General features: G+C 39.8%; 1 protein-coding gene across 1 annotated transcript in view; it reads left to right on the top strand.

Moving 5' to 3' along the window:
- ENTHD1 (ENTH domain containing 1) overlaps positions 1-25,954 on the top strand; it is a 102,435-nt gene continuing 76,481 nt past the window's right edge. The window contains exons 1-2 of the mRNA XM_045835078.1: positions 1-349; positions 17,796-18,038. Of these exons, the coding sequence (XP_045691034.1) occupies positions 1-349; positions 17,796-18,038 (592 nt within the window). The remainder of the gene's footprint in view (positions 350-17,795; positions 18,039-25,954) is intronic.

The raw sequence follows: 25,954 nt of genomic DNA on the forward strand, positions 1-25,954 counted from the left end.
ATGGCATTCAAGAGGCAAGTGAAAAACTTCGTGAAAAATTACTCAGACGCTGAAATAAAAGTCAGGGAAGCAACTTCTAATGATCCTTGGGGTCCTTCTAGTTCTCTGATGTTAGCTATCAGTGACCTGACTTTCAACACAATTTCCCTCTCGGAGATTATGAATATGCTATGGCAGAGACTAAATGACCACGGGAAGAACTGGCGCCACGTGTATAAATCCCTTATGCTGCTGGATTATCTCATCAAGAATGGATCAAAGGAAGTTATTCAGTTTTGCATAGAGGGGTTCTATAACCTTAAAATGCTAAAAGATTTTCAACACATAGATGAAGCTGGAAAAGACCAAGGTAACAGTTAAAGAGGTTTCTACAGTGTGCCAATAAAGATTAGGAGTTTGGGAGGGAACCATTTAAAACCAGAAGAGGAGGGGAAAGTTGTTCTTAAATGTATTAGCTACATTTCCTCTGAGGTAGCTGTGGTTTCCAGTTGAATCCTATGTGTTGACTCTTGAGAGCCTTAGAGATCAATCTTCTGTTTTTCCCAAAGGATATGTGAAATCAGCACTTAGATTCATGATAAAATGATACCTCACAGGAAATAAGCAAAGTGAATAAAACAGGAAGCATGGCAAATTGGTATAATAATGTCACTGTAATTCATAATTATAATTCAATTGGAATGTAGGCATAAATGTAAGGAAGTTTCCAAAGACTGGAATCTTCAAAGACTAGCTAGATTCAAGTGCTTTTATGAATACAAAGAATTAGGTCATAAAATAATTTTGTTGGGGCTGGAGGAGGAGGTGAAGTAGTGGGGGAAGGGGGTTAGGATAATGAGCTGAGCTGATTCGGCAGTGCCTGATTTTCTACAACGGTAAAAGGATCAGCACTTCCCATCCGATGTGAAATTATCATTTGTGTTTAAAGTGAAGAGCCTCATGAATCATGAGAAAAGGATAAAATTCAGTGCAATGTCTGTGTTAAGTATACATTTTTTAAATAGACTTTTTAAAGAGCAGTTATAGATTTACAGAAAAATTATGCAAGGTGCACATTCTTATGTACCCTTCCCTGCCCTCACGTGGTTTCTCCTGTTAAACATCTTGCATCAGTGTGGTATATTTGTTCGAATTGATGAACCAATATTGATACAATTATTAACTAAAGCCCTTAGTTTACATCAGGGTTCACTCACTCGGCTCTACATTTCTGTGGGTTCGAAAATGTATAATGGTATGTGTTTCCCATTCCATTAGCACACCGGACAGCCTCACAGCCTGGCAAGTGCCCGGTGCTCCGCCTGTTCATCTCCTCCCCCACCCCCGGCAGCCCTTGGCAGCCACTGATCTTTTTACTGTCTCCATAGTTTTTGCCTTTTCCAGAATGTCATGTAGTCGGATCATATGGTATGTCGTTTTTTCAGACTGGTTTCTTCTACTTAGCAATATGAATTTTAGATTTATCCATATCTTTTTATAGCTTGAGAGACTTCATTTCTCTTTTTTCCTTCACTTCTTAAAAAACGGCTTTTATTGAGACTGTGTCATGTACAGCACCATATAATTCACCCTTTTAAAGTGTACAATTCTATGGCTTTGATATATTATTAAATTTTAAAATTTAAAATATATTCATAACATAAAATTTACCACTTTAAATGTACAATTCAGGGACATTAATTACATCCACAATGCTGCATAACCATCTCCACTGTTTTCAGAACCCTTTTTATCACCCCAAAAAGAAACACTGTAGTTAAGCATAACTCCCCTGCTAACTCTAATCTAGTGTGTCTGTATATAAATTTGCCTATTCTGGGTATATCTCATATAAGTGTAATCATACAGTAGTTTCCCTTAAACATCTGGCTTATTTCACTTAATACAATATTCTCAAAGTTCATCCACATTGTAAGATGTACCAGAATTTTATTCTTTTTTTATAACTGAAGATAATATTCCATTGTATGTACTACCACATTTTGTTTATTCTTTTGCTGATGGATTCTTAGGTTGCTTCCACCTTTTGGCTGTCATGAATACTGCAATGAACATTAGTGTACAGAGTATCAGTTTGAGTCCTTGCTTGCAGTTCTTTTGGGTGTATACTTAGGAATAGAATTCCTGGATCATATGGTAATTCAATGTTTTAGCTTTTTGAGGAACTGCTAAACTGTTTTCCTTAGCCGCTGCACCATTTTCCATTCCCACCAGCAATGTAAGACAGTTCCTATTTCTCCGTATCCTTGCCAATACTTGTTATTGTCCATCTTGTTTTACTATAGTCATCCTGCTTAGTGGATGTGAAATAGTATCTCATTGTTGAGCATCTTTTCATGTCCTTGTTAGCCAATTATATCTTTGGAGAAATGTCTGTTTAAACCCTTTGTCCATTTTTAACTAGGTTATTGTTTTTATTGTGGGCTTTTCATAGTTCTTTACATATTCTGGGTATAGGAACCCTATCAAATAGGTGATTTGCAAACATCTTCTCCTATTCTCTAGGTCATCTTTTTATTTTCTTGATTAAATTTTGATGAACTCCAATGTATCCACTTTCCCTTTGATTGCTTGTGCTTTATATATCATATGTAAGAAATCATTGCCTAATCTAAGGTCACAAAGATTTATACCTATCTTTTCTTCTAAGGGTTTTATAATTTAAATTTCTACATTTAGATCTTGGATTCATTTTGAGTTCATTTTTTTATATCGTGTGAGGTGGAGGTCCAACCTTATTCTTTTGCATGTGAATATCCTGTTGTTCCATTACAGTTTGTTGGAAAGATGATTTTTTCCCCATTGAATTACATTGGCTCCTTTATAAAAATCAATTGACCATAGATGTATTGGTTTATTTCTGTACTCTCAATTCTGTTCCATTCATCTATATTTCTATCAGTATGCCAGTGCCACATTGTTTTGATTACTATAGCTTTGCAGTAAGCTTTGAAATAAAGGAGTGTGAGTCTTCCAGCTTTGTCCTTTTTCAATATTATTTTGGCTATTCTGGGTCCCTTGCATTTCCATATCAAGTTTAGAATCCGCTTGTCAACATCTACAAAAAGACAGCTAGAATTTTGATTGAGATTACATTGAGTCTATAGATCAATTTTGGGAATATTGCCATCTTCACAACATCAATTCCTCCACAAGATGGCTTTCCTTTTACTTAGGTCTTCTTTCATTTTTTTCATAAATGTTTTGTGGTTTGAAGTGTACAAGTCTTATACTTCTTTTGTTAAATTTATTCCTATGTAGTTCACTCTCTTTGATGGAATTATTTTCCTAATTTCACTTTCATATTGTTTAGTGCTAATGTATAGAAACACAACTGATCAACTGATTTTTGTATATTCCTCTTGTATCCTGCTGTTTTGATGAGCTTATTAGCTGCAATTGTTTGTTTTGATATATTCCTTAGGATTTCCTACATACAAGATCATATCATCTACAAATAAAATGGTTTTATTTCTTTCTTCCCAATCTGGATGCCTCTTATTTCTTTGTCTCCCTTACTTACCCTGGCTGAAATCTCCTGTAAGTACTGAATAGAAGCAGGAATAGCAGACATCTTTGTATTGCTCCTGATATTAAGAGGAAAACTTTCAGACTTCTGGCCAAGATGGAGGCGTAGGTAGACACACTGTGCCTCCTCACACAACCAAAAGAAGGACAACAACAATTTAAAAACAAAAAAACAACCAGAACTGACAGAAAACCAAACTGTATGGAAGTCTAACAACCAAGGAGTTAAAGAAGAAACATCCATCCAGACCAGTAGGAGGGGCAGAGACAGGCAGTCGGGTGGAGAGGACTTGTGGCAAAGTGGCAGTGGAGGACCAGGGCAGGCAAGGTGGCAGCTGGCGGACCCAGCGAAGCAGTGGATTGTGGAGCAGAGCAGGCAAAGCTGCAGGTGGCGGACCAGCAAGGCAGAGGCTGGTGGAGTGGGCAGTCCCACATTCATGTGTGGGTAAACCTGGAGAAACACCTGAGGAGCGAGACAGGCCATGCAACCTGGGGTCCCAGCGCAGGGAAATAAAGCCTCAAAACACTGATTGAAAACACCTGTGGGTGTTGAGGCAGCAGTGGAAGAAACTCCCAACCTCACAGGAGAGTTCGTTGGAGAGACCCAGAGGGTCCTAAAATGTACACAAGCCAACTCACCTGGGAATCAGCACCAGAAGGGCCCACTTTGCTTGTGGGTAGCAGAGAAAGTGACTGAAATCTTGCAGGGAGTTGAGCAAGAGGCACTCAGACCTCTCAGACCCCTGCCCCACATACAACATCACAACGCAGCCACTGGGTCGGTCCACCTTGGTGAATACCTGGGCTCTGCCCCTTATACATAGCAGGTGTACTGAGAAAAAATAATGGCCCAAATGAGAGAACAGAACAAAGCTCCAGAAAAAATACAACTAAGCAATGAAGAGATAGCCAACCTATCAGATACACAGTTCAAAACACTGGTAATCAAGATGCTCACAGGATTGGTTGAATTTGATTGCAAATTAGATGAAAAAATGAAAGCAATGCTAAGTGAAATAAAGAAAACTGTATAAGGAACCAATAGTGATGTGAAGGAAACTGGGACTCTAATCAATGGTGTGGACCAGGAGGTAGAAAGAAACATTCAGACAAAAAAAGAATGAAGAAACAAAAATTAAAAAAAAATGAGGAGTGGCTTAGAAACCCCCAGGACATCTTGAAATGTTCCAACATCCAAATTATAGGGGTGCTAGAAGAAGAAGAGGAAGAGCAACAAATTGAAAATGTATTCGAACAAATAATGAAGGAGACCCTCCCCAATCTGGCAAAGGAAATAGACTTCCAGGAAATCCAGGAAGCTCAGAGAGTCTCAAAGAAGTTGGACCCAAGGAGGAACACACCAAGGCACATCATAATTACATTACCCAAGAGTAAAATTAAGGAGAGAATCTTAGAAGCAGCAAGAGAAAAGAAGACAGTTACCTACAAAGGAGTTCCCATGAGACAGTCAGCTGATTTCTCAAAAGAGACCTTACAGGCAAGAAGAGACTGGAAAGAAGTATTCCAAGTCTTGAAAGGCAAGGACCTACATCCAACAGGACTCTATCCAGCAAAGCTATCATTTAGAATGGAAGGACAGATAAAGTGCTTCTCAGATAAGGTCAAGTTAAAGGAGTTCATCATCACCAAGTCCTTATTATATGAAATGTTAAAGGGATTTATCTAAGAAAAGGAAGATCAAAAATGTGAACAGTAAAATAGCAAACTCACAGTTATTAACAACCACACCTAAAACAGAAACAAAAGCAAACTAAGCAAACAACTAGAACAGGAACAGAACCACAGAAATGGAGATCACATGGAGGGTTATCAACAGGGGAGTGGGAGGGGGAGAGAGAGGGAAAAGGTATGGAGAATAAGTAGCATAGACGGTAGGTAGAAAATAGACAGGGGGAGGTTAAGAATAGTATAGGAAATGTAGAAGCCAAAGAACTTATATGTACGACCCATGGACATGAACTAAAAGTGGGGGAATGCGGGTGGGAGGGGAATAAAGGCAGGGGGTGGGGTGGAATGGGACAACTGTAATAGCATAATCAATAAAATATATTCTTTAAAAAAGGAAAACTTTCAGTCTTTTGCCATTGGTATGATGTTAGGTGTGGGTTTTTCATAGGTGCTCTTCATTAGGTTGAAAAGTTTTCTGCTATTCCCAGTTTGTTGAATTTTTTTTTTTAATCAGGAACAGGTGTTGACTTTTTTCAAGTGCTTTTCTGTATCTATTCAGATGAGTATGTGTCCCCCCCTTCATTCTATTAATATTATGTTTTATATTCATTGCTTTCCATATGTGAAAATTGCATTCTTAGCATACATCCCATTTGGTCATGGTGTATAGCCTCTCTATTTTTTACTATTTTTTTTAGGTCAGGTTTGAGGCTTAATTATGAAATTGAGAAAACCTTCTTGGGTTTTGATCATGCTGTGCTTCTTAATCCAGAAATTGTAAAGGCATCAACTTACATAAGGGTTAAATTTTAAAAAAATTAAAATACTAATTTAAATTTTGTTTTGCCAAGAGTTAGGTTTTTAAAAGGCATAATTTTTGAATAGTGAATGCAAGATAATCATCCTTGTATTTTACAGAACAGCTATTTTATCACTGTACTAAACACTATGATGATTTTTTTTTTAGTGGAAAAGAGAGGATCGGCCCCTGTTCTAAAGAGTTTATGACCTATTTGAGAGATAAAACAGATAAACATGTTGTTGTAAATATATAGACAAACCTATTTATGCATGTATAACTTTTATATGTACAAAGTATGGTATGTAGTATATGGATATATTTAAATCCACTTTCATAAATGCCTTTCAGATTTATTAACTGTTGAGCTTAGAATCAAAGAAGTAAGCATGAGTATATTATGTTGGACTTTGTAAATACCCTTGTGATTTGTTAGCACCAAGAAAGCAAGAAAAATGCAAGTTAGAACTGAATTTTCAACAGAAAGATAGTATATTCATTTGTTGATTATGGAAGAGAACTTAGTTATTGATAACTTTGGTGCACATTCATTTATTTAATAAATACTAAGGAAGAATGATTCCATTGGGGGAAATATTACTTATTTTGTCTTTATTTCTTACACATTTCTCTTTGTGTGTTTGTTTCCTATGAGTGTAACATGTTAAAGTAGTAGATTTTGGCATTATTTAATTTATACATAAATGAGTGTATATATATTGGGGGTTGGCACATGCACAAACATTTATTACTGAGGGGGTGTGGAGTCAAAATAGTTTGGAAACCACTGGTTCTCAGGATAGAGTCAGGCCCCTTAGCATGTTCCCATGCACCTTTCTACTCCTTTAAAAATATACAATCTTTAATTTTTCAATTATAGTTGACATATAATATTATATTTCAGGTGTACAACCCAGTGATTAGACAGTTATATAATTTATGAAGTGATCACTCCGATAAATCTAGTACCCATGTGACACCACATACAGTTATTACAATATTATTATCTATATTCTCTATGCTGTGCTTTACATCCTCACCACTACTCTGTAACTACCCATTTATACTTCTTAATCCCTTCATTTTTTTCACCCATCCCCTCAACCCCTCACCCACTTGGCGACCCTCAAAATTTTCTTTGTATCTGTGAGTCTGTTTCTGGTCTGCTTGTTCATTTATTTTGTTTTTCAGATTTCATACTTAAGTGAAATTACATGGCATTTGTCTTTCTCTGACTTATTTCACTCAGCATAATACCCCGTAGCTCCATCTATGTTGTTGCAGATGGCAAGATTTATTCTTTTTATGGCTGAGTCATAATTCAACATATAGATGCACCATTTCTTTATCCACTCATTTGTTGACAGATGCAGGTTGCGTCCATATCTTGGCTATCATAAATAATGCTGCAATGAACATATGGATGCATATGTCTTTTCAATTTAGTGTTTGGGTTTCTTCAGATAAATACCTAGAAGTGGAATTGCTGGGTCCTTCCTTGTTTCTTATTATAGCCTTTGTTTTAAAGTCTGTTTTGTCTGGTATAAATATTGCTACCCCAGATTTATGTTTTGTTTCTATTTTCTTTTTTTTAAGATTTTATTTATTTATTTTTAGAGAGGGAAGGGAGGGAAATAGAGAGAGAGAGAGAGAAACATCAATGTGCAGTTGCTGGGGGTTATAGCCTGCAACCCAGGCATGTACCCTGGCTGGGAATCGAACCTGCGACACTTTGGTTCGCAGCCCGCGCTCAATCCACTGAGCTACGCTAGCCAGGGCTTGTTTCTATTTTCATAGATATCTTTTCCCATCCCTTTATTTTCAGTCTGTATGTGTCTTTTGATCTGAAGTGAGTCTCCTATAGACAGCATATGCAAGGGTCTTGTTTTTTTATTCATCCATCTACCATATGTCTTTTGATTGGAGCATTTAATCCATTTGCATTTAAAGTAATTGTTGGTAGATGTGTATTTATTGCCATTTTATTGTTCATATTTTTTTTTCCTTTTCTGCTTAAAGGAGACCTTTAGCACTTCTTGTAATACTGGTTTGGTGATGATGAACTCCTTTAGCTTTTTCTTGTCTGGGAAGCTCTTTATTTGTCTTCTGGTAGGTTTGCTGGGTAATCTTGGTCATAGATCCCTGTTTTTCATCACTTTGAATATTTTATGCCAATCCTCCTGGCCTGCAAAATTTCTTTTGAGAAATCAGCTAACAGTCTTACAGGAGCTCCCTTGTAGATAACTAACTGCCTTTCTCTTGCTGCTTTTATGATTCTCTTTGACTTTAATCTTTGCCATTTTGATTATGATGTGTCTTGGTGTGGTCCTCTTTTGGTTCATCTTGTTTGAGACTCTCTGTACTTCCTGGACTTGTATGACTATTTCCTTCACCAGTTTAGGAAAGTTTTCCATCATTATTTTTTCAAATAGGTTTTTTTTTAATTGAATAAATTGGGTGACATTAGTTAATAAAATCATACAGGTTTCAGATGAAAAAAGGACCTGCATAGACACTTCTCCAAAGAGGACATACAGATGCCAATAGACATATGAAAAAATAACTAATCATCAGAGTAAAGCAAATTAAAACTACAGTGAGATATCACCTCACACCTGTCAGGATGACTGGCATTGATAAATCAACAAACAAGTGTTGGTGAGGATGTGGAGAAAAGGGAACCCTTCTGCACTGCTCGTAGCAATGCAGACTGGTGCAGCCACTGTGGAAAAAGTATGGAGTTACTTCAACAAATTAAAAATGGAGCTGCCTTATGACTCAGTGACTCCACTTCTGGGAATATATTGAAAGAAACCCCAAACACTAATTCGAAAGAATATATACACCCCTATGTTTGCCAACGCTTGAATGTCTTGGAGTAAGAACAAAGCCTCTTAAGTGACAGTTAAGAGGTGTGGATTGAAATGTAAAAGACAGAGATTCTGGAGGACATAAGACATTTATTTTTACTTACACTAGTTTATAAATTATTAAAATCTTTTTTTTGAGGGAGAGGTCATTTATTGAGGTCAGGTTCTCATAGAAGGGGAGAAAACACCAGGTACTTGAGTCCTGAGAGGGTTTAAAGAAGGAGAAAGCCTGGGAAAATAGCAGAAAGCAGGGATTTTCCTTTTGAAGGTGGCTGTAATGAATTGAATAGAGCCAAGATATCTGAAAAGAGTTAAGTTAAAAAAAAGGAAATATTTTAAATGTAAAAAAATTACTTTAGATATTGGTTAGCATATTAAGTCTCCAAAAGCCAAAACGCTAAAGTTTGGGGGTATGATCTCTTGTCCAGAAGGGACCGCATGTGGCGTGGTATCAGGCAGATAGTTCCTAGTCAGTAGGATGCAGTGGCTCAGCACAGTGGGAAAATAAAATCTAGCTCCAAAGTGCATCGGACAATTCTTTCCTAGAGCTGTCAGAGCAATCGCCAAAATTCTGTAACCATCGAGCCCATCTGATAGATGGTGGTGGATTAATTAAGCAATATAGGTGTGCTCACAGAGAAGTGGCTTAATTAGCAACACAAAGCTGCTAAATTCTTTTATAGCTTACGTGAGCAAATGTGATCTCCTGTGTCAGACATTTGTATAGTCTTCATGAACAAGTGAATTTCTTTTAACAAACTTTCATTATAGGCTTTGGGTCATAAGCCTGTTCTGTTTTTGTTAAAAGTTATATTACTGTGAGTTTAAACAAAACCTTTATGCTTAAAACAGTTAAATATTTTGGATCACCTTTTGCCCCTTTTCAACAAACAGCCATATTGACGTTTATAGCGAGAAGCAAACCATGACTTTTTAAAACTTAAATGTGCCTGTCCAGCCAGTCTTCCCACAGTGGTCTTTATTTCTTTAATTTTTATTATTTTATTTTATTATTTTAAGTATACTTTATTGATTATGCTATTACAGCTGTTGCATTCTCTCCCCCCTCCTTAGTTCATGCCCATGGGTTGTACACATAAGTTCCCCGGCTTCTCCACTCCCTACACCACTCCCAACCTCCCACTGTCCATTCTGTACCCACCAATCATGCTTCTTATTCCCTGTACCTTTTCCCCCATCCTCCCCCTTCCCCTCTCCACTGGTATAACCCTCCATGTGATCTCCATTTCTGTGATTTTGTTCCTGTTCTAGTTGATTGCTTAGTTTGCTTTTGTTTTTGTTTTCTGGGTTCAGTTGTTGATAGTTTTGAGGTTGTTGTCATTTTACTGTTATATATTTGATCTTCTTTTTCTTAGTAGGTCCCTTTAACATTTCATGTGATAAGGGCTTGATGATGATGAGCTTCTTTAACTTGACCTTATCTGGGAAGCACTTTATCTGTCCTTCCATTCTAAATGATAGCTTTGCTGGATAGAGTCCTGTTGGATGTAGGTCCTTGACTTTTATGACTTGGAATACTTCCTTCCAGCTCCTTCTTGCCTATAAGATTTCTTTTGAGAAATCAGCTCATAGCCTTATGGGAACTCCTTTGTAGGTAACTGTTCTTTTCTCTTGCTGCTTTTAAGATTCTCTCCTTTTCTTTAATCTTAGGTAATTTAATTATAATGTGTCTTGGTGTGTCCCTCCAGGATCCAATTTCTTTGGGACTCTCGGAGCTCCCTGGATTTGCATGTCTATTTCCTTTGCCAGAGTGGGGAAGTTTTCCTTCATTATTTTTTCAAATAGGCTTTAAATTTCTTGCTCTTCTTTTGGCACCGCTATGATTCGGATGTTGGAACACTTAAAGTTGTCCTGGAGGTTCCTAAGCCTCTTCTCATTTGTTTTTGAATTTTTGTTTCTTCATTCTGTTCTGACTGAATATTTATCTCTTCCCTCTGCTCCAAATCATTGATTTGAGTCCTATTGTCCTTCCCTTCATTGTTGGTTCCCTCTTTATTTTCCTTTATTTCACTTTTCATAGCCTTCATTTCTTCCTCTATTTTGTGTCCGTACCAAATCATTTCTGTGAGCATCCTGATTACTAGTGTTTTGAACTCTGCATCTGATAGGTTGCCTATCTCCTTGTCACTTAGCTCTTCTTCTGGAGTTTTGATCTGTTCTTTCATTTGGGCCATATTTCTTTGCCTCAGCATGCCTGTTATACAGTAAGGGGCAGAGCCTTAGGTATTCATAGGGGCAGAGAAACCCACTTCACTGCATTATGGTGCTTTATGTGGGGGGTGGTCAGAGAGGGAACAATGCCACTTGCTCAGCTCTTGCCCCACTTTCAGTCATCTCCCCCACTACCCACTGGCAAATTGTGCCCTTCTGGTGCTAATTGCTGGGTGAGTGGGTTTGTGTAATTCTAGGATCCCCTGGGTCTCTCCAATGAACTCTTCTGTGAGGCTGGGAGTTTCTCCCACCACCACAACCCTCACGGATTTTTATAGACAGAGGTTTTGAGGTTTTAGTTTCCCATGGAACTAAAGGGTGGCTGGAACCCTGGGTTGCGTGGTCTGTCTCACTCAACAGTTGTTTCTCCTGGCTTGTCTTCATGCAAATATGGGACTGCCTGGTCTGCCAGCTACCACCTCATCTACCTAGTACTCCAGCCACCACCTTACCACTCGTCCTCTTCACCCTGGCTTCCTGTCTTTACCCCTCCTACCAATCTGGATGGATATTTCTTCTTTAACTTCTTGGTTGTTGGACTTCCACACAGTTCGATTTTCTGGCAGTTCTGGTTGTTTTTCATTTTTAAATTTGTTGTTGTCCTTCTTTCGGCTGTGTGAGGAAGCAAAGCATATCTACCTATTTCTCCATCTTGGTTGGAGGTCCCAGTGGTCTTTATATATTGTACTCACAGGGACAACAGAGCACACTAAACAAAAAAGGGAGAGTAACCCATTTAGCACTCCAGTGCTGTCTCAACAGAATCATTGTCTCCTCAAGGTTCTCATCAAGGAAAATACTAAACTCAAAGTAATTAAAGTATATATATTTTTTTATTTTTAAAGAAACAACCTCTACTTTCTACTTATGAACCTTATGACTTTGGGAGTTTCTTACTCATTACAAACTTACTTTCTTCATCTGTAAAATGGGCGTCATAAACTCTGGTTGTTATGAAGATTAGAGGTCATGTCCGAAAGGCAGTCAGTAAGGCATCAGCCAATGTTAGCTAATATCACTAGTTCTTGACACATTTTTACTTTTATCATTCTAATTTCCTGCAACATATATTCATGTTGAAATAAAGCTCACTGCCGGTATTCACTAGGACAGTCTTTTCCACTGTCTCCACAGTTCAGCAGTTTCTGCCCACCTGTAACGGCGTGTCCACGCCTCCCCTGCAGCGCACATCGTGCAGCTGTAATGACTTAGTAACGTGGTGATCCCTTTCACTACACTGTGGGTGTTTGGGGGGCTGAGATCACTTTATTTGTGTCTCTGTTTCTTCTCTTGGTTTGGTAGGTGTGTCAAGTAGATGTTTGCTGACTGAATGGCTGGCAGGCTGTTGTAGGACCAAGGAATTTGTGTTTATCCTAAATGTTCTTCTGTTTCTCTGTAATGTTTCCAAGTATAGATTTGTTTATCCTGCTTGGTCTTTGGAGATTGTTTTTTGTTTGAAGATACACGTCTTTTCTGTAAAATTCCTCTGAATAATGCTTTTCTTTTTTGGCAATTACCTTAATTTTCTTCTTTGAAACTTCCTTCTGAGTGATTATTGGGGCCTTACAATCTGTCCTTTGTTACTTTTAATTAATCTTCTTAATCTTGTTGCCTTTCTGCTCTATTTTGAAAGAATTTACTAGTACTATTCTTCAATTACCAATTCTCTCTATTTAGATTCTGAAGTTTATCTTGGATATTCCTTTTTAATCCCAGTGACTATAGTGTTCATTTCTAGGGTTTTCAATGGTCCCTTTTCATATCTATCTGTTCTTATTTAATTTCTTCCTACTTTTTTAACCCTCACCCAAGGATATAGTTATTCATTAGAGAGAGAAAGAGAGAGAGAAATATCAATATAGGAGAGAAACATAGATCACAGTCTGAGTGTCCATCAGTAGATGAGTGGATAAAACAACTATGGGACATTTACACAATGGAGTACTACTTGGCCATAAAAAAGAAGAAAATTTTACCCTCTGCAACAGTATAGATAGATCTGGAGAACATTATGCTAAGTGAAATAAACCAGTAGAGAAAGACAAATACTATATGATTTCACTCATGTGTAGAACCTAATGCAAAAACTGAACTAACAAGGAAAATGGGGACAGACTCATAGACGGAGAGCAGAGTGACATCTGGGGGTAGGAGGTGAGGTGATGGAGGGATGAACAAAAAGGAAAAAGGATTCATGGACCTGGACAACGGTGTGGTGATTGCTGGGGGAAGAGGGGTATTAAGGGACTAAATGGTAATGAAAAAAATATAATAAAGATTAAAAAAACCCCACATAGGTTGGTTGCCTCCCATACACACCCAACCAGAGACTGAAACTGCAACATAGGTATGTGCCCTGACTGGGGATCGAACCCACAGTCTTTTGGTGTACAGGACGAAGTTCCAACAAACTGAGCCATCTGGCCAGGGCCTGTCTACTTTGGTTTTATAATCTCATGATTTTGTTGTGGATATGATGCCTGTGTTACTCTCTCTTTATCATATTGATTTAAAAATCTCTGTTAAAATCCTGTAACAATATAGATAATGGATTTATAGAAGATCCTGTAGAGTCCTGTAGCATACTGATTTCATCTGGAGTGAATTTGTTTTGATTGCTTTTATTGGCTAGTAGCATTCTATTTTTTAAAAATCTATTTTGAGTGAGATGTTATTCCCCAACCACCCATGTTCACTTTTCCTTTTATATTGGTTTTCAGTCCCTGACACCTGGCTCCCTTAGAGTCTTCAATACATCCATTATGAAGGTAGCTCAGGGCGCATGCCTGTGATAATACGAGGGCGTGTGCCATGGATCTAGTCACTGAGCCAGCAGGTGACTTTGTTTACTTCCAAGCCTGCGTGTGTGTCCTCTTGCTTCCAGACCCCCAGCTACAAATCATTCATAGCCCAAGATGCAATAGTGGCTTTTTTTTTTTTCATGTTCTCCCTAGACTTCTCTCACAAACACGAACAAGCCCTAACATCAAAGAGTGAGAGCTGATTCCCTAACCCCTGAGGAGCTGAGCTCCTGGTGTTAGATCAAGAGCCTAGCAGCCTTGTGGCTTCAGCCCTGCGCACTGCCTGTGCATTTCCCATATTTCTGGCTCATGGAGATTTTTGTCTGGTCTCTGAGACTGGTGATGTCTGATATTGCTGTGTATTCGGAGCAGAGCAGAGGGGCACTCTGAAGCATGGACTCGCTGTGCTAACTTGACTGGAGGGTTTTTTTAAACTGGAAAATAACTTAATCAGATATGTTCGAGATGCTTCTCTCCCTCCCCACACCTTCCTCCACTCCCACCCCTGACACATTGTGGAGGGTAGATTGGAAGGGAGGCTAAACATAAGTAAGTAATCTGGAATTCCACAGCAACAAATGACCAGGGAGATGTAGAGGAGAGACTGGATTTAGAAGATATTTCGTATGTACAATCAATAGACACGGATTACTGAATTGAAGAGGTGAATGTTTGTAATTCTGGCCTAGAATGGAGGTAAAATTCACAGAGAAAGGAATATGGGCAGAAGAGTAGATTTCGGTGGGTCAGTGGGTCGGGAATGGAAACAGAACTGTTGAGATGTTTCATAACTACTGTGTGAAGCCTAATGCATGTTCTACAAGCCTGGTATATATCTCTCGTGCTGGTGCATCTCAGCGCCCAAGATCTTTGAATTTATCATGTTTCCAAGTCTCTTTACTTGGTGTTTAGATATGAATTTATATAGACCCCCTCCCTGTATTTGGGAAGTTTTTCCTCAGTGTATTCATTCATTTATTTAACAAACATTAAGAATCTCTTAAGCAACCTTGGCTGATGTGGCTCAGTGGTTGAGTGCTGGCCTGCAAATCAAAGGGTCACAGGTTCGATTCCCAGTCTAGGGCACATGCCTGCGTTGTGAGCCAGGTCCCCAGTTGGGGGCACATGAGAAGCAACCACACATTGATGTTTCTCTCCCTCTCTTTCTCCCTCCCTTCCCCTCTCTAAAAAATAAACAAATCTTTAAAAAACATTTTTTAAAGGTAAAAAAACCTCTTAAGCAAACAAGTATAGTTCTGGCCTTCATGGATGTCATACACTAGTGGAGGAAAAAGATACTTATCAAATAAATAGGCAATTACAAAATGTGAAGGTACTATAACAAACAAGTGTAGCTCTGGCCAGTGTGATTCGGTTGGAGTGTTATCCCATAAACCAAAAGGCGGAGGGTTCGATTCCCAGTCAGAGCACACGCCTGGGTTGCAGGTTTGGTCCCCAGTTCAGGTGTGTGAGAGGCAACCGGTCTGTTTCCCTCTTACACTGATGTTTCTCACGCTCTCTCTCCCTCTCCCCCCACTCTCTAACATCAATAAGCATGTCCTTGGGTGAGGATTTTTAAAAAAACGTAAGTGTAGGTGCTCTGAGAGTGCGTGGAAGAGGGGCCTGACTGGGTCGGCCGCCGTGGTGTGTGCATTGGGTGAGTGGGAGGGGGCTGTGATCTCTCAGTAGAAGGCTTAGGAGTAAAGGAAGCCTGAGGTCTTCCCTCTGGCAGGCACTTTCTTCTGGGTTATCTGCATAGCGGGCTGTTTCTTGCCGTCCAAGACTCAGCTGATAATGGTACTTCCTCAGCAGGACATTTTTGACCACGCCCCAAATTCATGTTTAGCACATCACTCTTCTTTATTCCCTTTAGAGCATTTATTTCTATCTGGAATCATGGTGTTTAGGGGCCTTGTCTTTCTCTCTTTCTCACCTGTGCCCCCACTGTTCAGAACATTTTCTGAAACCTAAGTGTTCAAGGAACGATTAAATGTGAGTGATCTGGGGCACTGGGCTGTTGCATGGTTGGTGTGTGATTTCCCTGTCCTCTGCATCCGCCGCCTTGAGTTTAGGAGGACTCCTCCGTTGGCCTTCCGCTTGTTCACTTTTCTCTCGTATTGATGCTCCCCTCACTCTACTGTGTCTGCTAACGGGGGTTGCCAAGAGTAGCATCCCGCTCTCTGGCCCATAGTGATGGGCATGTGGGCCAATCACAGGCTGGGCCAATTCGAGCTGTTCTCCTGTTTCTAGATTTGAGGGAGGGACGAGGGAGATGTCCCAGGTGGCAAACTCGGAGGCGTGAAGCTGGAGCTGCCTAGGGCCACATCCACGTCCAGACTGAAGAGGCCAGGCTGCAGCAGGCGCAAAGGCACCACGCAGGGAAGAGTAGACACGGGAGAGGAGAAGAGGGTCCTTCCTGGCGGTCCCAGTCTCTGCTTCAGCTGACCCTGAGGCCCAGCGGCAGCCCCCATGTTCCCACGGCCTTTGCCTTAGCCAGTTCAAACGGAGTCTCGTCACTTACAACCAAAGATTCCAATTAAAAACAGTATATAGCTTTATGTTTATTTCAACCTTCACTTCAATTAACAGGCTTTTCATCTTGATGTGTTTTTTTAAAGATTTTTATGTATTTATTTTTAGAGAAAGGGGAAGGAAGGGAGAGGGAGAGAAACATCAGTGTGCGGTTGCCTCTCACATGGCCCCACTGGGGACCTGGCCCACAACCCAGGCACGGGCCCTCACTGGGAATCGAACTGGTGACCCTTTGGTTCACCGGCCAGCATTCAGTCTACTGAGCCACATCAGCCAGGGCTCATCTTGATGTGTTTTATACAATATCTTTGGATATTGATCTCTTGTATAGTTTTATTTAATTCCTTATTTCAGAGCATCTGTATTTTCTCCCTCTCTTTGTCTCTCTACACCTCTCTCTCCCTCTCACCTTCTCTCCTTTCCCCTCCCTTCCCCCCATCCTTCCTTTATCTCTTTCAGAGACAAAGCAGTTGCTGCCCAATCTATTCTATATCTAGTACTATTTATTTTAGTACTGTGCATCTTTCCTGTTTTAAAAAACACATTGGTTAGAAGTCAAGTCGACATCATCTTATTTTTGCTATTGTTATTGCTTAACCCCTCCTTGGGGCAGGTTTACAGGGTTTTCCGAGGGGAAACTGGGCCCGGAGAGGCCGCCTAGCTCCGAGTCACACAGATGATTACGGACAGCATCACGGTTGGAGCGCAGGCTCAGGCTGTGCCCTCTGCTTTCGGCATCAGGTTGACAGGAGCTTATGCCAATGAAAAGCCAGTGGACCCCCTTCACGTGTCCTACCCAGCTGTACCCCTCTAAGGTCACAGATATTAACGATGTCGCGCATATGCACTTGGTTGGCTGCCTGCGCATCCATCCATCCATCCATCCATCCATCCCTCTACTTCCTTCTTCTGCACAAATGCAGGTTTATATTCCCCTTTGCTTTACAGATTTGAATCATGCTATGTATATGATTTTAAATCTTTAGCCATATGTCATGGTCATACACCTAGGTCAGCATATCTAGATTTATCTCATTCCTTGTCTTTGCCTATTTTGTTTGATTTATTGCAGAGTAAGTAATGCTTTTAAAAGTGTATTTAAAGTGAAAAGTGTAATGCCAGTGCATGATATAATTTAATCATATACTCGTTTACTTCCTGAAATATAAGAAAAGGAATATATTTATTGATAAGTCTAATGAAACTTAGGTTTCCCTCTATTTGTCACAGGTTTTTTTCACTTTGCTAACATACTCATTTTTTTCTAAATTTTCTTTTAAATAAAAATTAATTGTAGCCCTAATTAGTATTTTTTTTCCTAAGGAAATTCAATGTATTTTTCAGGTTATTACATCAGAGAGAAGTCTAAGCAAGTCGTCTCGTTGCTGATGGACGAGCAGCTGCTGCAAAAAGAGAGGGAGACAGCCTGTCGGACCAGGCGGCGCAGCTCCTACCCTGTGGCGTTGTCTGAAAGATTGCCTGGTGCAGGTCACCCGCCAACAGCCTGGGCTTCCGACCCCTCACCAGAAGTGCCTGCTTCGGAGAAGAAGTGTAAGCTTCTTAAGGTGTCCAGGCTACGTAAAAAAAGTGCGTATAATGAACACTGGCCTAAAATGCAGTACATATCTGATGATAACTAAAAAATGTAAAACATAACTTTAAGTCCTCACATGTTAATTTTCTACTAGTCCTGGTGCTACTGTATTAGGCACCATCCTGTTGAGAACAAAGATGAAGAATTCAGTGGAAAATTTTATGGCTATTTTCTGAATGCAATTATCTGGGATTCAAATAAGATGACTTTGAGCTTAGAAGGTATTAAACAGGTGAACTCCCTACTTTGCATTCTGATTGATTTTTAAGATTTCAATCATACCTGGAATGTGAAGGAGAACTGTTTTCTGAGACGAGGATCAGGGTATGTGTGCATTTGTGCCATTTGATCCTACAAATCAAGAAACTGACATTTTCTTAAATGTAACTCAAAATTCTAAAATTGCTCTAAAACTCTTCTAGGGCAATGCCTTGTTACCTAACTCTTTCCTTTGCCTAAAATGTTAATTCTGGGCTACTGATTTTTTTTTAAAACAGGGATTTATTTACAATGTTAATTGTAGAAATTAGCAGGAAATTAGCAGGAAAATGGAATTTCTTCTACAAAATGTATTAAAACATAAAGAACTATCATTTTGCCCTAACTTCTCCAGTAAAAAACCCTTTTTGATAAGCTATGTATCAGGAGTGGACAGCTTGAGGGTGCAGAAACATTCATGAAACGTGACTTAGATATCTGTCCCTTGAAAGGAACTGAACCTTGTGCCATAAGTGAGGGGCATAGTAAGAGTAGCATAGAGTTTGCTACAAGTGTTTTCAGAGGCTTGCCTCTAGCTTTATGCAAATCTATTCATCAAGATCCTGAAAGAAACACAAGTATCCAAATGTCAGTTAAGTATGAAAATTTAAAAATGTTTATACCAACACAAACTAATTCTACTAAAAATCATGAAAGTACCTGTCTGACTCAGTCAGGAGTTCTCAAGTGTTCACTCAATCTGTGCTTGTGTGAACTGGGGAGAGGGGAATAAAGTAAAGATGTGGCCACTGTAATTGTAATAGTAAATACCACCCAAGTTCTTCGGAACCTCTTTCTCTAGGGTACTTGTTCCTTTGGAATAAATATCCAAATTATGAAATTTTCCCATGGAAGCCTTGGAGTCAAACCTCTGCTGAAAAGGAGTAATGATAGAATAACCAATTATGGCTCCTCTGGAATTTCTTCATCCCTTTTGCTACTTCTCTGCTACCTTTCTTGCTCTTCCTTTCTTCACTTCTTCTTGCTCTTCTTTTCTCCTTTATTATAAACCTATTCATTGAGTTTCTTTTCTGAAATTTGGATATCTAGAAGAAATTTGGAGCTATAGCACTGAAGGAAGCCCCTTTCATGATGGAGCAAATATTCCAGTGCGTGAGACAGATACTAAAGACACACAAACCAAATAGATATAAAACTAGGTCAGACAGTAGAGCAACGATTCCTATTTTTTTCCAAAGGAAAGTAGTGTCGGGGATAGAGAGGGACAGTAATGACTTTATTTTAGGTCAGGTAATAAAGGAAGGCCTTTTGGAGGAGGTGAATATTTAAACGGAGACCTGCAGGAAGTGAGGGCGTAATTCACGTAATGGCTGGGCATTCCAGGCCCAGGGAACAGCAGGTGCGAATACTCCAGAATGGGAGCAAGGTTGTCATCCTTAACTATAAGTTTAGGAAGTGAGGCCCTGGACTGCTGTGGAACTAGCTCATCTCTGAGCCGTTTTTATGACTCATACAAGGAAGTCTAGTTTATTGTTTGTAGTCACTGCTGTTTAAAATTTTTACTTTTTTAAAAGATTTTATTTATTTGTTAAAAGAGGGAAAGGGAAGGAGAAAGAGAGGGAGACAAACATCAATGTGTGGTTGCCTCTCGCACGCCCCCTACTGGAGACCTGGCCCACAACCCAGGTATGTGCCCTGACTGGGAATCCAACAGGTGACTCTTTGGTTTGCAGGCTGGTGCTCAGTCCACTAAGCCACACCAGCCAGGGCCACTGCTTTAAAAAAAAAACTTAAAACAGTATTCCCAGCTTTGTGACACAGCTTATTCACTAAACTGAGCTCTGAATGACTTTTGACTCTTAAAAAAATCAATCTACCTTAAAATGAAGTTTTTCTACAATTTATTTTTTTCATGCCATAAACATGTATTGAGTGCCTACTTACTATATGCTAGATACTCTTCTAGGCCTAGTAAACAAATTGGGGATACTTCTGCTCTCATGGAGGTTATATCTAGTGATGGGCTTTTAGTATGTTTTTTAAAAAATATGTGCTGAGGACTTCCAGCAAGATGGAGGCATAGGTGGACGCACCATACCTCCATGCACAACCAAGACTAGGACAACAACAATTTAGAGGCAGAATAACACCCAGAACTGATAGAGAATTTATCTGAATGGAAGTCGGACAGCCAAGAAGTTGAAGTAGACCCGTTCATCCAGACCAGTAGGAGGGGCAGAGAGGAGCAGCTGGGCGCAGGTCGTGGTGCTTGGAGAACAGGGAGAGTGGGCGCATAAGGCAACTGGGAGCATGTAAGGCATCTGGGGCGCACAAGATCTCAGCGGGTGGACCCTGAGTACGCAAGCGGCAGCTGGCAGACCCAGTGAGGCGGCAATTGTGGACCAGATCAGAGCGTGCAACCCAAGAACCCAGAGAAGGGACTGGGGCCCCAGGAGAACGGAGCTCCCGTCTTTGTTCGCCCCCGCCCCCACATACAATGTCACAATCTAGCGACTAGGGTGCCCAGCCCTGGTGAACACCTAAGGCTCCGCCCCTCATCATAACAGGAGCGACCAGACCAAAAAAAATAATAATAAAAATAATTTTAAAAAAGAGAGAGGGAGAGAGACATGTCTCAAACAGAACAGATCAATGCCCCAGGACTCATCATTTTAAGTGACTAAGAGATAGCCAATCTATCAGATGCACAATTCAAAACACTGGTGATCAGGAAGCTCACAGAATTGGTTGATTTTGGGTGCAAATTAGATGAGAAAAGGCAGGTTACCATAAAAGAGATGAAGGAAAATGCACGGAGAACCAATAGTGATGGGAAGGAAACTGGGACTCAAAACAATAGAGTGGACCAGAAGGAAGAAAGAAACAACCAAACAGGAAAGAATGGAGAAATAAAAATTTAAAAAAAATGAGGAGAAGCTTAGGAACCTCCAGGACATCTTTAAACGTTCCAACATCCGAATTATAGGGGTACCAGAAGGGGAAGAGGAAAAGCAACAGATTGAACACATATTTGAACAAATAATAAAGGAGAACTTCCCCATTCTGGCAAAGGAAATAGACTTCCAGGAAATCCAGGAAGCTCAGAGAGCCCCAAAGAAGTTGGACCCAAGAAGAAACACACCAAAGCACATCATAATTACATTAGCCAAGGTAAAAATGAAGGAGAGAATTCTAGAAGCAGCAAGAGGTAAGGGGACAGTAACCTACAAAGGAGTTCCCATCAGACTGTCAGCTGATTTCTCAAAAGAGACCTTACAGGCAAGAAGGGGCTGGAAAGAGGTATTCCAAGTCATGAAAGACAAGGACCTATATCTCAGATCACTCTATCCAGCAAAGCTTTCATTTAGAATGGGAGGGCAGAAAAATTGCTTCTCAGATAAGGTCAAGTTAAAGGAGTTCATCATCAACAAGCCCTTATTACATGAAATGTTAAAGGGACTTATCTAAGAAAAGAAGATAAAGAAAAAACATGTATAGTAAAAGGACGGTAAACTCACAATTATTAACAACCACACCTAAAGCAAAACCAAAAGAAACTAAGCAAACAACTAGAACAGGAACAGAACCACAGAAATGGAGATCAATGGAGGGTTAGCAACAGGGGAGTGGGAGGAGGAGAGTGGGGAAAAGGTACAGAGAATAAGTAGCATAGATGGTAGGTAGAAAATAGAAAGGGGAGGGTAAGAATAGTATGGGAAATGTAGAAGCTAAAGAACTTATAAGTATGACACATGGACATGACTAAAGAGGGGATGTGGGTGGGAGAGGGTGTGCAGGGTGGAGGGGAGTGAAGGGGGAAGTGGGACAACTGTAATAGCATAATCAATAAAATATATTTAAAAATGTGTGCTAAAAGAGTTTTGGTGAATGATGGCATCACTGACATGAATCTGCAGTAAGAGTACTAAAAGTAAATAGTGAATGTTTGGGTGTAAAAGTTGTAGCAAATTTGTTAAAAATCTGTTACAATATTTTAAAATTTTATTTACCCATCACTGTATATACACATATATGTATAGATATGTATTGTTCAAAGAATAGTTAATTAAATTAAGTAAGCTTAGCAATATTAACCATTTCCATGTCAGGTCCCATGTATGAGCTGCATTTTAAAGGAAGAAAGAAAACTGACAATTTGGTTGGGGTGTGGGGAAGATAGGAAAATAAATTTGGGGAGCATTCATAGTCAGACAGGAGAAGTAGCAAATAAAAACTTAGAGAAGGGTGGATCAGTTAGAATTAGTATACCCACAAGTGATAGTAGTAGAGACCGCAAAAGTGGTAGCAGTTTAAACATAATAGGAATTTATTTTTCTCCTCTAAGAATAATCCAGAACTAGGCATTCTAGGACTGATATGGCTCTCCATGATGTCAGTGACCCAGGGCTCTTTCTATCCTGTTGGTCCACCAAACTTAGCATGTAATTTTCATTTCATGATCCAAGATAGCTGCTTGAGCTCCAGCCATCACATCTGCATTCTGGCCAGTAGGAAAAAGAAGAAGTTCAAATCTGAATGCTCTTTCCTTTTCAGAACACTTACTAAAGTTGTTCATGACATTTTGGCCTACATATTATTATTTAGCACTTAGCCACTTGGACATTCCTAGCTGCAAGGGAGTCTGAGAAATGTAATCTTTGTACTGGACAACTATGTACCCAGATGAAAGTTAGAGAATCTATTGTTAAGGAAGAAGAAATAAATAAATAAATAAATAAATAAATAAATCTGTAAGGGACAGCAAATAGTCCCTACCATAGTGGGAAAGAATATAAACAACAAATAATTAATCATGGTAATACATGGTTGTCAGGTTACATAGAACAGAGAATATAAATTTGAATATATAGGAAAATGTGAGCAGACCATTGAGCGTACTCAGCACAGTTCATTAAGGACATAATGAACAGTATTTGGAAATTTCAATTTGATATAACTGGCAACTAGGAACCATTGTAGGCCTTGGAGAACAGAAGGGGTGTTTAGCTTAGTCACAGAACTTGGCTTTCTTATTACTGAAAACAGCTGTTGGTGGAAGATAATTTTTATTGCTTCATGTAGAAATGAAGGAGAAACAAATTGGAGGGAGGCTTGTAAGAGATAGTCGTTTTCAGTCCAAGCATCTAAGACCTGCTCTAGGGTTATTAAAATAAAGAAAAGGTAATGTTTAAAGATAGCACGTAGAGAGGAAATGGGGAAAGGAGATAATGTACTGGAGAAGAAAGAGAGAAATTGAAAACGGCTCTGACATTTGAGTTAGAGAAAATGGAGGCACGTGACGGTATCACACAGGTAAATTTCCGTCGGAAGGCATGTAAAGACATCTCTAAATTATTTAGTTATAATGAAATGTAAAACTGAATGCATTGCTAGAAGTATGATTTCCAGGCTCCAGGATTTAGAGCTGAAACAGCTGTGCCTCACTCCTTTGTTGTAAATTAGCAAGGGAAAAGAGGTGCTTTACAGAAGGTGTTATACACACATCGCTATTTTGCCTTTTTTCTATTCCTGGATGTTTCCCCCAAGACTTTAATTCTAGTAGATAGTTTGGGTGGTTTTGTTTTGATTTTAATGTGTGAAGGCAGAGATGAGCTGAAGGATAATTGCTACTTGATGGCAAGACAGAAAAGTATATAAAGCACATTTCCAACTCAGTTTTTCTGAGCTATAAACATCAGCGTTAGGGCCTCTCTTTAGAGGTAACAGTTATAAAGACGATCTCCACAGACACTGCGTACAACCAGATTAGCAAAGCGTCCCTTCTCTTGGTCACCCTGTCTTCCATAAAGGGCTCTTCAGTGGCGGTATTTTTGCAGTGGAACTTTACCTGTGTTAGAGAAGGATTACTCTCGTCTGTGTCACGGAAATATTTCCCTAACAATGGTGTGATTCCTGTTGGGCCAAAAGTTAAACTTCAGAGTCGTTGTTCATGCTTTTACAAGCAAAATGATGACGTCGATGCGGCAGTTCCCCCGGTGAACTTCGTGCTAACAGAGTTCGCGTGGAGTCCCACTCGGCTGCCTCATCACAGGTAGCCTCGGTACAAATGGCGGTCGCTACTCAAACGTTTCATTGATGGATGTCAAGCAGTGATTTTTTTTAAATTTAAAAATAAACACAGAACTTGTGTTTATTGTATGTACAAAAAGTATGTACAAAAAGAACATAACAGAACTTGTATCCCTACCACCCTAAACCAACCACTATTAACATACTAGAATAGTTGCTTCCAGTCTGCTCCCTTTTTTTCTTTTGTTTTTGTTTCAGAAAAAAATCACTTTATTCTTATAAAAATAATGCGGGTTCATTATAGGGAATCAATCACTCCCAATCCCATCACTCAGTAATACCCATAATTAATATCAGATGAACATAATAAATTCTAGGTGTTGGTACCACTCAACCCCATACACACATATCAAAAGATGTATAACTAAAGAGAAATCATTTTTATACATGTAGAATTATACTAGATGCTATTTTTTACTAACATATTTTGGGTCAACTTCTCTAATGAAACTTACTGGGGGCCCCAAGAAGCCCATTTATTGTATAGTAACCAAAGACTGGAAATTGAAATTATACTATTTGAGAGATTTCTGACATCACCAGAGGTGTGGGAAATCTGCCAGGGTCTCTCCTTCTAAGAATTAAATTTAATTAGTTAATTGATTTAATTTAATAAGCAGAATAAGAGCAGGATCCGTGAGCTGGGATCAGAGTGACCTCAGGCTGGTGCCTCTGGGACGCTGCGAGCGACTGACTACTGCAGGGCTGGGTCGCTTCAGGGAAGTTGTGAGTGCTTGGGAAAAGGAGCGTGGGGCCTGCCCTGAGCGCCGGGAAGGGCCGCCTGGGATTACAGTGCGGAGCGCAGACACTCCAGCGGGCCGGAGTGAATCCACGTGGTTGTCTTGCCAAGAAGATAACCCGCTCCATTCCCAGCCAGGCTCACAGGATCCCCACCAATGAAAACCAGGCAATGAGCTCACAGTCCAAATCACCAAACGTAGGAAAAAGTAACTAGCCAGCACCCATTCAGTCCTCCAAAGACTGTAGATACTAGAAAGGTCAGAGACGCGATGCAGAACGGCTGTGTATTTAGATAAATAAAGGATGCACACACCGCGCTGGTGACGGGGAAGGCTGTGCGTGCGCAGGGCCGTGGTACACGGGAATCTCTGTCCCTCCCCCTCGACTCTGTTCTGAACCTGAAACTGCTCTCCAAAACAGTCTTTAAAGGAAGGCACCCACTTAGGCACCGCCGTCAAAACCGATGCGCCCTTTACGAAATTAATCAATCCAGTTACTCAAATGCCAGTTATATCTGTCCCAGCCTGGCTCCTGGCACCCAGCCCGACTCTTAAAAATTAGAACTGTTTTACTTCAAAAAGAAGATGATTAGGGATGAATGTATGAATTTGAAAGATGGGAACTTACAGAAATGAGACACCCCTGAAATTTTTTAAAAACTTAATTTAGTGAACTAGAAGATTGGCCCAAAGTAAACGGAAAATAGGAAAGCAATATATTTTTAAATTTTTTTATTGTTGTTCAATTACAGCTGTCCCCATTTTTCCCCCATTGCTCTCCCCTGCCTTGCTCACCCCCGACGTTCAATTCCCCCCACCCCGGCCCCAGTGTTGTCCTTTGAAAGCAGCATTAAGACATA

Source organism: Phyllostomus hastatus, unplaced genomic scaffold (genome assembly GCF_019186645.2).
Source record: "Phyllostomus hastatus isolate PE091 unplaced genomic scaffold, TTU_PhHast_1.1 phas_contig_198, whole genome shotgun sequence".
NCBI lineage: Eukaryota > Metazoa > Chordata > Mammalia > Chiroptera > Phyllostomidae > Phyllostomus > Phyllostomus hastatus.